General features: G+C 37.1%; 1 protein-coding gene across 1 annotated transcript in view; it reads left to right on the top strand.

The window, feature by feature from the left end:
- NAA16 (N(alpha)-acetyltransferase 16, NatA auxiliary subunit) overlaps window positions 1-16,499 on the top strand; it is an 82,106-nt gene that overhangs the window by 51,762 nt on the left and 13,845 nt on the right. Inside the window, exons 10-13 of the mRNA XM_006884568.1 lie at window positions 6,091-6,163; window positions 9,058-9,227; window positions 9,714-9,866; window positions 13,179-13,307. Of these exons, the coding sequence (XP_006884630.1) occupies window positions 6,091-6,163; window positions 9,058-9,227; window positions 9,714-9,866; window positions 13,179-13,307 (525 nt within the window). The remainder of the gene's footprint in view (window positions 1-6,090; window positions 6,164-9,057; window positions 9,228-9,713; window positions 9,867-13,178; window positions 13,308-16,499) is intronic.

The raw sequence follows: 16,499 nt of genomic DNA, 5'->3' as shown, positions 1-16,499 counted from the left end.
AGTGACAATGACAATGCGCTCGAGCACGTCAGAGACCTTGAGGCTTCGGCAGGACAGGGCAAGGTTCAGATCACTTGTTCATAAGGTCACGTGAGTCATAGTTAACTTGACAGAACATAACAACACTATTCTATTGACTTAATCTCAAGTAAATGTTTGCTTTTATGTTGTTGGTTTTTTATTTTATTTTATTATTTTTATGTGCGTGTACCGTCAAATCAGATCTGACTGGTACAGGAGGAGATTGTCCCTCCTTCCCCGGCAGAGCATCTGGTGGATTCGAACCGGGCACCTCTGGGATTGTAGTTGCAGCTCCTTGCCACTAGGCCACCAGAGCTCCCCTAGATTCCTCTTTTAAAAAAGTGAAAATTGTAGGGTTTTGTTGGTGTATTTTTTAGAAAATATAGAAATATAACTTAAGAAAATTTGCTTGGTGAGCTAACCATCTCCTGTTCCACCATGGAACACACTTCAGGAAATGGTGATGTAGTGAAGCGCATTGCTTTCAGTCAAGGCTGCCTTAGAGACGTGGCTTGCTTGATAATTGAATCTGTTTCTGGACCTAAAGACTGAGACTGAGGTTTGTTTTAATAAAATGATACAGGTTTTAAAGTGTTTTCTTTTAGAGATGATGTTCAAGAAATGGTAATGTCTTTCTTATCTCACAATTTATACTTTTCTCAGACCTGGTAAATCAAGTGGAGGATAAAAATTTGTTACTTGTTTTCGGATGAGTTAGCTTTATTTCTAGTCCTCTGGAAACCACTCATTACATATTGTGCATTTACTGGACATAAATTTAGCAGTTTCCCTCCTTGTTGATAAATACTATGTTGAACATTGTATATAATATGCCTTTATAAAAGGAAAAAGAAAAGATAGTTTCAGTGGCCTTAACATCTTAAATTTGTGATTTGCATTGAAATTGTGTACTGGGTATTATGTTGTAGAACTTTATTTTTCAGGTTAATAGTTAGTAATGAATTCTTTTAAATGAGAAAAGCTAATTGATGACAGCACTTCATGAAATAATCTATACTATAATTTACTCCGTGTGAAGTAAAGCTGCTTCAATCATAATTAAATGCAGCTGTGTTAAGAGGAAATATGTAAATCAGGAAAAATAGTTGGAAAATTTTCAGTTTGCAAAATATTTAAGTTGTTCATTTGGAAGCTTTTAAGTTTTTCTTCTGATTTTAGATTCCTCAGATTGGTTTTCTGGATTGTAAAGTGACTTCTTGATTTAGGTCCCATCAGGTTGGCTGTGGTGACTCATCCAGTGTACAACAGAGAAAAAAGTGAGAGTAACGTTATTGAGAAGAAGAGCTCTTTTATATTAAAGCTTTGTAAGCAGTTGTATGTGCTTTCTTATTGATGTAAATAATTTCTTTTTGGTAAGCTTGCGTGAAATAGATGCTTATCTTAACTGAGTAAAATTTTAGACTAAATTTCACAGACAGATAATGGAAAATTGAGTTATTTTCTCAATTATGAGTTAGCAATGATTATAATGTAAGCTTTTGAGATTCAGAAGGTATACTGTGTGGCTGGCTAGGCTGGCTAGTGTTCTTCCCAGTTCACATGTGCTTTTTATTAGCTTAATGTAATATTGAGGTTAAGATTTTATATTGATTTTTTAGCGGTTCTAATTTTATTTTGAAGTTCTAAAGTTGGATATCTATTTTATTCAGTAATAATTTCCACTCCTTTCTGAAGTATGTGTAAGGAAGCTAAAACAGATGTTTTCAGTTTAAAGGCTTATTGGAAAAATTGCTCTAACTGCAATTTTTTGCAGTTGCCAGTAGATGGCATTTTAGATTTGTGGGGGGGAGTACTTGAATTTCTAAGCCTCTAAAAAGTTGTCTCTCTAAGTGAAATTGATGATCTAGTGGCTATATTGGTCATGTTGTTGTTTAGTGTAGAGTCAGACCAACCTATAGCTGATCCTCCAGCAGATTTTCAGAGGCAGTTAATTGCATAGGAAGAGATTGCATCATTCTCCCACAGAGCAACTGGTGGATTTGAACCCCATGCAGTACAACTTCTTACCAGTAGGCCACCAGAACTCCCTATATTGCTTATAATGTGTTAAAAAAGGAGAACCCGATAGATTAGAGTGCTTGCTGCTTTAGGTTCACAGCCCAACTCTGAGTCTTTTAGCACTTTGTGATACTTGGCCTGCTGTTTAATTGCAATAGAATAGAAGTAAATTTTTATTAATTTATAAGGAGGCCCAACAGTGGAAAAGAAATATAATTGTTTTGAAGAGAAAAAAAATAGTTCCAGATTTTACAAAATTATAAGCATTGTTTCAAACCTGATTTTAATGGTTGTTAGCTAAGTGTATTTGTGTTTGGTTAGTTGCTTTTAGAGTTGATTTAGACTCATTGTGACCCTGTGTACAATAGAATAAAAATCTTCCCATTCGTGCACCAAATTCATAATTGCTCATGGGTTGAGCACATTTTTTTATGGCTATTGTGTGAATCCATCTTGGAGAAGATCTTCCTCTTTTTCTAACTCTACCTGGAACCATGACCTTGTCCAGGAACTGGTCACTTTGAGACAATATGCCCTAAATCTTTGTCCTTGCCTCTATGGGACCTTCTTAGAAGGTTACACTTCTTCCAAGATGTGTTTGTTAGCTGGACAATGACTAGGGATGATACAAGGAGAAATAATAACTTTGAGCTGTTGTGCTGGAGGAGAGTATTTAATATACCATGACTGCTAGGAGAACAAACAAGTTTGTCCTAGAAAGGGTGGAACCGGGCTGGTGAAACTGGGCTGCTGCTCCTTGGAGGCAAGGATTCTGAAGCTTTGTCTGACATAGTTTTGACGTGTTTCAAGGCTGGACCTGTCCTTGGAGAGGGACGTCATGGGTTTAGGGACAGCACAAGAGAGGAAGACCTCCGATGAGATGGATTGATTCAGTGATGGAGTAATGGAGGTAGGTGTGTCAGAGACAGTGGGATTGGCACAGGCTAGAGCAGGGTTTAGAGCTGTTGTACATAGGGTCACTATGAGTCGCAGGCGACTCAATGGTACATAACACTAACAACATTATATTCACTGTTTTTCATCAGCACCACAATTCAAAAGATATCAGCTGTTCTTTAGTCTTCCTTCGTCATTGTTTAGTTTATCAAGCATTTGAAAATACCATGACTTGGGCCAGGTGAACGTTTTTCTTAAAGCGACATCCTTACTTTTTAGTGCTTTAAAAAGATCCTTTGTGGCAAATTTGTTCAGTGCACTATATGACTTGATTCCTTGAGATATTTCACTCAGCATAATGTCCTCCAGAGTCACCTATTTTGAATAATACTGCATGAGTTCCTTGTTTTTGAATGCAGCGTAATACTCCATTGTGTGAATATACCACAGCTTCTCTATCCATTCGTTTGTTGATGGGCACGTATACTGTTTCCATCTTCTTGCTATTGTGAACAAAGCCACGATAAACATGGGTGTGGATATATCTGCTTGGGTGGCAGTTATGGTCTCTTTGGGGTATATTCCCTGTAGTGGAATTGCTGGGTCAAATGGTATCACTTTGCAACTTTTTGAGAAAGCGCCATACCGCCTTCCACAGTGGTTGCACTAGGGATTTTTGTTTTATGTAGCAGTGTAATGTAATCCTTAGGGAGCTCTGGTAGTTTAGGGGGGTAAGGAGTTTTACAGCCAACCCAGTGGCACTTGGTTGGAATCTTAAGTGCTGCTCCATAGGAGAAAGATGGATAGTCTCCTCCCTTGTGATTTACTGCCTCTGCAAATCTGCTAGAAGGTCAGCTATGAGTTGGCTCCTAATTGATCTAACAGCATTGTAATCTGTATTATATGGAATACATGACAAGTATGTTACCTAACGAGAATGTAATTCAAATGGAATCTTGGATCTTTTTTTTTTTTAAAGTGTAATTTCCATTTTATTTTCAGACGAGTTTTTTCTTCAGCCTTTTAAGGAATCAAATCCTTACATGGGCTTTGGTGGTGGTCGTGGGGCAGCACCTGCAGGTCTAAATGAGGTGTCCGGTCCTTTAGGGCTTCACGAGAATGGTTCCTCACCACCTTGCTTTGAATGGCACAACTCACACAGTAGTGCAGTTTCACATAGGCGTCGAAAACACTCGCTTTGGAAATGTCCCTGACGGCAGCTGCCTCTACTATATTTCGGATTACGAACTTCTTAATTGTCTTGTCTTTGGGCATGCACCGGGCGCAGGAATAGGCTGCACGTGGCCGCGGCCCTTTTTGGCACGACCGTTATTTCTCCTTTTCTTCATCATGTTGGAAGCGAGGGTCGGAGAGTGGAATCTTGGATCTTGATCAGTAGGTGCTCTTCAGTTCAACCTTAATGCCAGGTTTCCCATATAGTTAGTATACTTGGATTAATTTGCTCAGTTTATAGATTGAATAAGTCTTGATGAGAAAGATACAATCCTAATGCATATGTTCCCAGGTTTAAACTATGCACAGCTAATTGTATAGAGTTTTTATTAAAAGACTTAATGAATTGTTTACTTTTCATCTGTTACATTTCAATAAAGAAAATATTTTTAAAGTTCACAAATATGATTTTCAACCTAAATATTTAAAATTAACCATGTATTGGTGCCACTGTTGTAGAATGGGATTGATATCAGGGTTGGGTTAAGACTGAGAAAAACTGGATAAATTATGTATACTGCATTGAAACAGATAAGGGAGAGAATAATTTAAAAGTGATATATGATAGGGTATTATAGTTATCACAAGAGTCCAAAATTAAGGGTGCTTAGTGGAGTGTACCTGGGGTGGTGAGAGGGGTGTAGGGGGATTGTATACCAAAGAAAGAATTTTTCTTTTACTTTTTCAAAGAAAGGAGCAAACTGAGGGGGAGAGAGCAGCGGGGGAGGGCTGGGCAGGGAGAAAAGTACAACAATGAATGAATGGAAATCCAAAATCTCTGTAAATGTTCATTAAAATTATTAAAATAAAATAAGCTTCCTGGGGGGGGTGATAAAAAAATTAGCCATGTATAAGTTAATTAGCTTCCCACCAAGGGACTTCTGGCGACTTACTGGTAAGAAACTGCCCTGTTGTCCCGAAGGCATATGGTTCTAATCCATAAGCTTCTCTGCTGGAGGAGACTCTCTCTTTTCCCATTTAATTAACTGCCTCTGAAAGCCCTCCAGAGGGTCAGCAGTGGGCCAGTTCACACTAGATGGTACATAGCAACAACAAACAACTTTCCCCTTTCTTCTGTTAATTCTAAATCTTGTTACTTTTTTCCTCTTTGATACTTACAAAAGCATACTAAATCTACAGTGTGTTTCATAGTTTTTCACTAGAATAGAACATTGCTGTGCAAAATTATTTTTTAAAATGGTCACTAAAAACAAAGGTAGGAGAAATACTTGGTAAATATACCTTGTGTTATCTTTTTTGTTGTTATATGCCATTGAGTTGCCTGCAGCCCATATGTACATAACCTCTGAAGCATTGTGTGCTGAGCCAGTCTCACTGACTCTCACTGACACACCTGCACTCATTGCCCCAGTTAATATATCAGTCCATTTCATTGTGTGTGCGTATGTCCCCTCTTCTGCTCTGTCCCTCCACCTTTCTGACCATGATATTTTTCTCCAAGGATCAGTCCCTCCAGGCCGTGTACCCAAAGTATATGAGAAGGAGCTTCAAAATCCTAGCCCCCAAGGAGCAAGTATGGGACAGACCTATTCATTCTTTTGGCTGAAGAGAATCGTGTCCCATGAGATTTACAGCCTCAGAGGCCTGTTGGAGGGTCGGCAGTGAGTTGGTTTCAACTCAAGAGCATTGAATTTGAGTTTTAGAATTTTTCTTACAAAATATCAGACCATTTATTGAAAAGAAACAAATGATACATTTTCTATTTTTCCCTCACTTTTCCCCTACACAGGTAGATGTTGAAGTTGTAGAAAGAGTGGAGGACCTTAACAGGTTATTTACTTTATAGGTCTGAAATAAGCTGCATTCTCTTTTCCAGATCTAAATGTTTTAACTTCAATAAGTACCTATATTCCATTAAAACATTTTTTTAAAGTCATAAACTATGTTTTTTTTAAACAGGTTTATATAATCCAGGAACTTGTTATTAATTATGAAACCTCTCTTAAAACGTGTGGGTTTTTAAATCCTTATGGTAAGTTTAAATTAGATTAAATTGAAATTTAATTTCTAATATAAATATATTTTTATATATTAATACATATACTTAATATATTTTTATAAATTACTTAATGGTAATTTTTTAAATTATGTGCATGGTGTGTAATAACTATTAAATAACTTTTTGAGTTGGTGTGAGTATTTTCTCTTAGTTAGGAGCTCTGGTCCTGTCGTCTGTATGGAGTTCTGCTGCTGACCCATAGGCCATTTCTCTGTGGTGATTTGAATGCTCTTGAGTCTCTGTGAGAGACAGACAGACGGTCTCCTCCTGTGGGATTTGCAGTCTCAGAAGCCCATTGGAGGGTCTGCTGTGAGTTGGTTTCAACTCAAAAGCAATGAGTTTAAGTTTTTAAATTTCTATCTTACTACCTTTTTTATAATTTATTGAGTAGTGTGGGAATTAAGCCTGCTTTTTATTTGAGAAAACAAACTGGGAAGTTTAAATTTTGTCTTAAAATGTCAGAGTTTTAAAAAAATTAAACATACTTTATTTTGTTATGATTACAATAAAAGATAAACTTAAATAACAAAGCCAGAATTAAGTTACTAAAAACCTTTGAATTCTAACCAAAAGGTCAGTGGCAGAAAAATGAGAAGGCTTTACCCTTAAGGACTTTCAGCCTTGTAGACCTTGTGGATAGTTCTACTCTGTCCTTCAAGGTTGATGTGAATTAGAATCAACTCTGTGGCAGTGGACTTGTTTTTCACATTTCTGTTCCTACCATCAAGCTTCTACTATTAATTTTTGCTAGAATTATTTGACATTTTATATGTTATATAAGGAACCTTGATGATGCACCAAGTTAAATGGCGGACTAATAACTGAATGGTTGGCAGTTTGAACCCACTGATTGTTCATCAGGAGAAATATGTGACATTTTGCTGCTAAAAAATATATACCTTCAAAAACCCTATGAGACAGTTCTACTTAGCCTTTTTGAGCTGCTATAAGTGCAAATCAACTCATTGGTAGTGAATATTTAAAGTAAGTTATTTTTCTAGAATGTTTTAAAAGTAATTCTGGATCTATTGGTTCATCTGTAAATGTCTTAAATGCTTCTCTAACAGTATGAAACACTTGAAAAAGAAGGAAAAACCCCAAAAGCCATCTTACTCACTGTTGTCAATGCAGAACCAACTCAAAGCTGACCTTCTGTTGAATTTCCAAGGCTGTAAATTTCACGAGAGGAAATGATCTATCTTTCTCTCAAGGAAACAAAACTGCAGTGCTTACTCAAAAGTTTATTTTATCCCAAATTACCTCTAATATCGTGATAGATTTTAATACCTAGTTTATATTTGAATTTTACCAAGTTATCTCAAAAATATCTTTATTTGAATTTTTTATCCAATTAAGGTTCACATTGCATTTGATTAAGTAACTTAATTTCCTGTTTTGAAAATGCCATCTATTTGTTGTAAGATCATTTGTCTTGAAGAATGTCCATATTCTGGATCTCAGTTACGGCTTTCTCATCGCACATTTTCCATCTTTTGCTATGATCTGTATTTCTCAGAAACTTGTAGTTAAATTCATGTTAAATTGTAGTTATATTTGGTTTGATTCAGGTTCATTTAAAAATTCCATTGGGTGGTTTGTTATAATACAGCTGTCTCTCTTCTGTATGTTAGATCAGGATTCAGACATTATCATCTACCTATTTAAAAGTTAAGTTACTCTCTGGAGTCCCTGGGTATTGCAAACATTTAATAGGCATGGCTACTAGGAGGTTAGAGATTCAAATCTACCCACAAAGCATCTTGGAAGAAAGATTTGACTATCTACTTCTGAAAAATGAACCACTGAAAACCTTAATGAGTGCAATTCTGTTCTTACACATGTGGAGTTTCCATGAGTGAGAAATGACTAACCAGCAGTTGGTTTTTTTCTTTTTTTCATCCACTCTCACCTAATGATTATAGCAATTATTGGTGATCATTGTCTGTGCTCTTACTTTATTCCAATTCATTACTTTTGTATTTACTAGCAGGAATTCTTAGAATTTTTTCTCATCAAACATTTAGTTCCCTTGAAATATAGCTTATGCAAGAGAAGCAGGATAAACCTTTTGCATTTATGTATTATGTGTTATGCTGTACTGTGTTTGCATTGTTGCTGTGTGTCATTGGGGCAGCTCTTCAAGGAGACCTCCTTTTTGTCCTTATGTAGATTGAGTAATATTCTCCTTTATACTCTTCCTGTATTATTTTGTACCTGGCATACCTTTTCTTCTAAAACCTTTTGAGGGCTTCATACTTGCTCTGACTGGTGGGTACAGGGTGGAGAGCAGGATAGAGCACAACTGTTTGTATGTAACATCTTTTGTTAGAGGTCTTAGGGTGACTGGACATTCTGGTTGTAGATTTTTGTCACGTAGGAGTTCCTGTTCCTCAGAGGCAAGTTCCTGTGAATCAGCTTTGAAGTTGAATTTCAGAATTCAGCTTTCAACTTTTAATTTTCTTATTTAATGTGGAGGCCTCAAATGCTAGAGGCAGTTCGTGCCTCTGTTGAAATCTTGCAGTGGTAGTTAGAAGTATATTTTCAAATTTTTACCCTCCTTTGCATTCCCTGGGCATTCTTAGCCTGAGAATTCACATAACTTCACTGATGACTTTCTTTCCCCAGTACTGTTTCTTTGGGGTGAAATGAGGTCTAGAAGCCTAGTCCAACCAGAATTTTGCTTATTTGCTTGGTTACCACTGTCTGAACCTTATGACAAGAAGTTGAACCTATTTTTTTGCTAATACTTGTTATATTTCTACTTAAATTAACTGTTTACTCCTATTAATTTTATTATGAAATGGAGAATGTAGTGTGATTTGCTTTACCTTCTTCCATACAATAGTTTTATATTTGTTTGATTGCAGAGAATGGGGAGAAGGAACCGCCAACAACATTACTCTGGGTTCGATATTTCCTGGCACAGCACTTTGATAAGCTTGGACAGTATTCTTTGGCTTTGGATTATATTAATGCTGCAATTGCTAGTACTCCAACTCTTATAGAATTATTCTGTATGAAGGCAAGAATTTACAAGGTAAATTATTATTATTATTTTTTTAAGGTATATGAAAATTCGGGAGGCTTTGGTTGCCTAGTTGGTAGGGAATTGTACTATAATCCAAAGGTTGTACCTCTGGGTTATTTCCCCCACCCCAACTCAGACAATGAGAGTGAGTGAGATGACTAAGTCAGCCTCCTTAAAACCTCTTAAAGATCTTCCTACATAGAAATTACTTCCAGGGCATAATAATAATAATAATAATAATAATAATAATAATGTATTTTTAATACTCTAATAATGCTGAGGAATTAATAATATAGTAAGTGACTGGTGTAATCATTGATGGTTACTTGATTCAGCTCTTAGTAAATTTAAACAGTGATTTACCGAGAGATTTTTAGATAGATTTAACAGAAACTGTGTTGAATTGCTAATTCATCCATACAGACCCCGACCACTGTATTAAAGCCTGCTCTCTTGATTATAAACTGATTTCTTTAATGCTTTCATCTCCTGCAGCATATTGGCAATCTCAAAGAAGCAGCAAGGTGGATGGATGAAGCACAGTCTTTGGACACAGCCGATAGGTTCATCAATTCTAAATGTGCAAAATATTTGCTTCGTGCAAATATGGTAAAAGAAGCAGAGGAGATGTGCTCCGGGTTCACAAGGGTAGGAAATACCATACATGAGCTTGCAATTTTCCGAGGTAGATTAAACTTAAGTTCTGTGACATTTTGTGAAGTTTTCTACCGAAGTTCATGAGAATTGTTTATTATATTTTTAAAAATCCCATTTAGTTCATACATTTAGTATGATTTTTATGTACATATGTTTTTGCTGGGAGATAGTTGAGTGAGTTCTAACCCTTAGTGGTCCTGTAGAACATAGCAGATTTGCCTTTTATAGTATCCAAGTCTGTAAATTGTTACAGAAGTAGATTGCGTCAACTCCTGCAAAGCAGCTAGTGGATTTGAATTGCTCAACAGCTGAATTCCTTAGCTTCAGCATAGCAGAGTTCCTTACAAGCAATAGCTGAATACTTCGATGCAAAATTCAGCTTATGCTGTTATTTCAGAGCTTATGTGTAAAATCCTATTTATATACTCAGTTCTCTACCTCACTAGTAATCTTTGTTTTTAATGCTTTTCCTTTTAGAGTGTCTCATAATTACAGCATTCTTTCTGTTGAACTAACCTCGATGACTGGCTAGTTTCTTCATGATAATCTAGAACTTGAGTTACTCTTAAGATGTTGAACTAAAAGTTTGTTTCTTTTCCTCTTGTGTCCTCCTGTTTATATAGACCTTGTTTTTCTATTAAATGAATACATGTTTAGGTTAAATATTTGTAGATTAATAGAGCAGACTCATACTCAGAACTTTGATTGCCATGAATTTGGAACCAACTCAAAATAGACTGTCAGTGGAGTTTCTCAGTCTGTAAATTACACTGGAGGAGAGTCCCATCTTTTCTCCTTTGGAGCTCATATGGATTCAAACAGCCAGAGAGGCATGACTTTTGGGTTAGCATAGTTCCTTAATGATTGCAAACCTAGAGCGTTCTGGAACAGACTAGAAAGCTCAAAAGGAGAGTCTCACACATGTTGTGTTGTTAGGTGCCATGAAATTGACTACATTCATACAGAGACCTTATGAACAACAGGTCTGAACTTTGCTGCCTTTACAATCTCCTTCACGCTCAAGCTCGTTGGGGGAGTTTCCGTGTCAGTCCGTCTTGCTGAAGGCCTTCCTCTGTTTCTCTGACCCTCCACCTTTCTCAGCCTGATGTCTTTTTCCAGGAATTGACCCCTCCTGACAACATGTGCCTAATGTGTGTTAGATGAAGTTTCACCATCCTCAGAGAGAAAATCAGTTTCCTGTTCAGTAATTCGTACGTTTGTGACATTGATTGTAATCCCCACAGTGTAACATCCCTCAATCCCACTTCTTTCCTGTTTCCCAACTTCATTCTTCCTTTCATAATCCTTCTTGCCTTCTGAGTTTTCCCTTGGGCAGGTAGTGTCTGTTAGATCTCAAATATTAATTATTTTACAGTGTTACTCTGTTCATGCTATTGTTTGGCAGAATTGGGCTGTGGACATGAGTTCAGTTCGAGGCCTGAAGGGTGACTAAAGGCTATAGTCTGAAGGTTTCACAGTCTGTCTGGCCAGTAGGTTGGGACTTTTTTATGCTGTTCCCCCGCCCCCCCCAAACACGCAAATTTTTCTTTACTTTGTCCAGAGCTTTTTAACATAATCCTTTTCACAGTGTTTAGTACTGCTAGCTAGACACTACCTAGTTTTTCTGGTCTCAAGGTCATAAGAACTGAGATTCATGTGGTCCATTAGGCCTTTGGACCAATTATTTCTGTACATCTTAATTTCCTTTATTCTTTTTCTTCATTCTTTGTTCTGGACAGAGAGACCAGTTGTTATTTTTCAGAGGACCACACAAATGATTATAAGACAGTATTCAACAAAAGGATGTAGAACATTTTCTTGTAGACTCTGTTATTCCAGTTGACCTGAGTCTGTAGTCCTGAATCCTCAGGCCCAGTGATTTATTCCCTAAGGTGTTTGATTATGGCTAGGAAGCTTTCATCAGCTTATTCCCTATGTGCTATACTGAAATCAGAGAGCTGAACAGAAAATTTCAAAAGGCAGGTCAAATAGACAAAAGTTATATAATGTGGTTTACAAAGACCTAAAGTTAGAAAATTATTGTTGAATTGGTTTGGTGTTGGAGAATAATACTGATTGTTCCATGGACTGTCAAAAGAATAAACATTTATCTTGGAGAAGGTACAACCAGAGTGCTCCTTGGAGGCAAGGATGGCAGTACTTTGTCTCGTATATTTGGGCATGTTGTCAGGAAAGGCTGTTGCTTGGAGAGAGATGTTGTGTGTGGTAAGGAGGGTCAGTGAAAAAGAGGAAGACACTCAAGCAACATGAATTGATACAGTGGCAGTGGGTTCAAGTGTGTCGGGATGATAGAGATCGTGCAGAATAGGATAGCTCTGTGGTTCATAGGATCCCTATGAATGACTCAACTGGTAGCACCTAATAACAACATAACAGAGTTAGAAAATCAAAGATAAAAACATGCTCAGCATTTCACAAGCTGAGGAAACTGAAGGGAAAAAAACACCAATTCAAGCCTTGAGTTGCAATCTTGAGGGATTCTGTGGGCGAAATACTGAATTGTGCCAGCATACATATATGATGAAAGGATTACACAGTCATTGTACCAAAAGGAATTGTTTGACACTGAACCATTTCAGAAAGTGGCCTGTGATCAAGAACCAAAAATACTGATGGAAGAATACATGTTGTGCTGACAACATTGGTAAAATATAAGAGCCTAGGAATTGATGGGATGAAAATTGAGATGTTTCAGCTGAGTCAGCCCTAGATGTGTTTACTTGTCTATTCAAGAAATTAGGAAGACAGCGGCCTGGCTAACTGACCGGAAGAGATCTATATTTGTTCCCCCCCCCCCAAAAGTTGATACAACAAAATGTGGAAATTATTGAATAATACCATTAATAGTGAACAGTTTTATTAAATTAAAATATTACTAAGGTTTATTCAATATTGCTAGAAGAGCACTTCAGCAGGAAACTTACAGATACTGAAACTAGATTTAGATGAGGCTGTGGAATGAGGGATATTATTGCTAATGTCAGATGAAAGGAGATAAGACCAGAAAGATGTTTATTGATTTAAACAGTTTTTTTACTTAAAATATGCTTAAGAACTGAGTATTTGACTTTTTTTCTATCTGGAGTATTCAGTACTAAGACTGGGGGAAAAATTAGACATTGTGTACTTCTAAACCAGTATAATCTTTGAAACAACATTAATGCCTTTTTATTTCCTATTTATTGTCACAATATTCCTGGTAGCTTTAGTTGTAAAGGAAAAGATCAGATTTTTAAAATATTTTATTGTTTATGTCTGATGTTCTAAATGCTTGCATTTTAGGATGGAATTTCTGCTATGGAAAATCTAAATGAAATGCAGTGTATGTGGTTTCAGACAGAATGTATTTCTGCTTACCAGCGTTTGGGGAAGTATGGGGATGCTTTGAAAAAATGCCATGAGGTAGAAAGGGTAAGTTGTTAAAATTTTGACTTTCATTTTTTCCTTTATGGTAACAAAAGAAGCTGATAGATTTCCTTACAAGAGATCACCTGTGTCTTTAATTGATTTGGAAGCAAAACAAGACTCTTGATCATGACCTTCTAACCATTAAGAAATTGTGAACAACAACAACAAAAGAAATTGTGAACAAGTGTTTGCTTTTCTGGATCCTCAGATTTTATGATTTTGACATCTCTTTAGATTATCTGAGGAAAAAAAGGGGAAAAAAGATTAATTAAGCCACTGCACTCAATGACTATCTCCTTTCTCTAGTTGGGCCGTAATATGGTTATCATTACTAGTCTAGAAGGACACACAAGCTCATGGCACTCTCTTTCCTCCTTATGTCAGGATCTGGTCTGCAGCAAGCCTCTCTCCAATTGTCTTCCCAGGATATTTGTTTTCACAGTCATTATTTTGTACAGCAGTCTGTAGCTAGTTTGCAAGCTTATTTTGAGATTTGCTTCTAGGATTATGTGTGTGATGTGCCTTACTGTTCCATGCTATAAAAAGGTTTAGTGAGGGGGCTTTTCTTTTCCTTTGTGTGAATTTTTGTTTTCCTGTTCTTTGTCATCTCTGAAGCACTCTCCTTCCAAATGGACCACAGGAGGAACAGCCGCACATGCACCCTTTGAGGCAGTTCTCAGCAGCCCTCAGTTGTGGGTCAATCGACACCACTGTTCCCATGCTGACCGAGTATAAAACCACAGGCATCGTAGTCAGGTGAGCCTGATGTCTGCACCATGGCAGTCACTTTGGCCTTTTTCCCCATGTGAAATTCTGAGGTTACCCGAAGGCAGGGCATTTTAGGGGGTGGCTTTCGAAGGGAATTGGAATTAAGATCAACTGAGCCCTTTAAGAAATAATGTAGTTTTGCTTGGTTTTGATTAGCCTTCTTAAGCCTGTTCTTGATGGCTTTATCGGTAATCCTCCTCATCTGCTCCTTCAAAAATATAAACTCCTTGAATGATAGGTGAATAGCCAAGCACTGTACTTTAAATCAGGCTCTGTTTAAATCAGTTTCTGTAACAAAGTCATAGAACACTAGCTTATTTCAGCACTCCCTGTATCATCTTCACTTTAAAGGCATTTATTAAGGATAGATAAGTTTTTATTATGCAAAACATTTTCAGTAAGAAATAGTTTCTTGGATTGAAGAGGCTACTTAGGGCTCAGTAAACACAGGAAGACCATAGTTAGAAATTGATCACGTTTTTGGTGAAAGACAAAAATATATTAGAACAATAAAATATAAATATAAATAATATGTAAGATCTCCTCCAATGCAATAAACTGCCCCTAAAAATCCACCAGAGTCAACTATGGGTTGGTTCTAACACTACAGTACACAACAACTATATATATATATTTGACTATATGTATTTGTATATCATTCAAATATATGCACCAACAACTAGAGCCAAAGAAGAAGAAATAGAAGATTTCTACCAACTTTTGTAGTCAGAAATAGATCAAATATGCAATAAAGATGCATTAATAATAATGGGTGACTGGAAGGCAAAAGTTCAGAACAGGGAAGAAGGATCAGTAGCTGGAAAACATGGGCTCAGTGAGAGAAATGAGGCTGAAGATAGAATGATAGAGTTCTGCACATTCAATGATATATTCATTGCTAATACATTTTATAAGAAACATAAGTGCAGGCTATACACATGGATTTCACCTGATGATATGCATAGGAATCAAATCAATTACATTTGTGAAAAGATTCGCTGGAGAAGCTCAATATCAGCAGTGAAAACTAGGCCAGGAGCTCATTGTGGGACAGACCACCAACTACTCACATGCAATTTCAAGCTAAGCTGAGGAAAATTAAACCAAATCCATGGGAACCAAGATTTAATCTTTAGTCTGTCCCACTTGAATTTCAAAACCATCTCAGGAACAGATTTGAGGCCTTGAGCACCAATGAGCATAGACCAAATGAGCTCTGGGAGGATACCAAGAAAATTGTCCATGAAGAATGCAAAAGATCATTACAAAGGCTAAAGAAGAAGAAAAGACCAGGATGGATGTCAGATGAGACTGTGAGTATTGCATTAGAGCGCTGAGAAGCCAAAGCTAAAGGAAGAAATCAAGAAATCAAAGAGCTGAATAAAAAGTTTCAAAAGGCAGCTCGGGACGACAAAGCAAGATACTATAATGAAATGTGCAGAGAACTAGAGTCAGAAAATGAAATAAGCCAGACTCACTCAGCGTTTCTTAAGCTGAAGGAGCTGAAAAACAAATTCAAGCCACAGGAGGCAATAATTAAAGATAGTTTGGGTAGAGTGTTGAATGATCCAGGAAGTATAAAATGAAGATGGAAGGAGTACATAGAGTCACTGTATCAGAAGGAATTAGCTGACACAGAGGAATTTCATGAAATAATATATAAGTAAGAACCTATGGTAACAGAGGAGGAAGTTCAAGTTGCTATGAAGGAACTGGCAAAAAACAAGGCTCCAAGAGTTGACTGCATAACAATTGATTTATTTCAACAAACAGACACTGCCCTGGATGTGCTCAATAAATTGCACCAGGAAATCTGGGGAACAGCCAGCTGGCAAACTGACTGGAAGAGATCGATATTTGTTCCCATTCCAAAGAAAGGTGACCCAACAGAGTGTGGAAATTATTGAACAATATCATTGATATCATAGGAGAGCAAGATTCTGCTGAAAATTATCCAAAAAACATTTGGAACAATATGTCAACAGAAAACTGCCAGATGTACAGGCTGGATTTAGAAGAGGTCCTGGTACTAGGGATATTATAGCTAATGTACGATAGGTCTTGGCAGAATGCAGAGAATACCAGAAGAATGTCTATCTGTGTTTCAGTGACTACGCAAAGGCTTTCGACTGTGTGGATCACAACAAGCTGTGGCTGACTCTAAGAAGAATGGGAATCCCAGAACATTTGATCGTGCTAATGTGAAACCTATACTTGGACCAAGAGACAGTCGTCAGAACAGAGCAGTGAGATGCCAGATGGTTGAAAATCAAGAAAGGAGTCCGTCAGGGACTCCATACTTTTTCAATCTGTATGCAGAACAGATCATCTGAGACTCTGGGCTGTAAGAGGAGGAATGTGGCATCAGGATTGGTGGAAGAATCATCAACAACCTGTGTTATGCAGATGACATAACCCTGCTTGCTG

The sequence above is a fragment of the Elephantulus edwardii genome, unplaced genomic scaffold (assembly GCF_000299155.1).
Source record: "Elephantulus edwardii isolate Elephantulus edwardi_28Jun2011 unplaced genomic scaffold, EleEdw1.0 scaffold00036, whole genome shotgun sequence".
In the NCBI taxonomy this organism is placed as follows: Eukaryota; Metazoa; Chordata; class Mammalia; order Macroscelidea; family Macroscelididae; genus Elephantulus; species Elephantulus edwardii.
The sequence above is the reverse complement of the archived record's forward strand: the minus strand, read 5'-3'. Positions and strand labels throughout refer to the sequence as shown.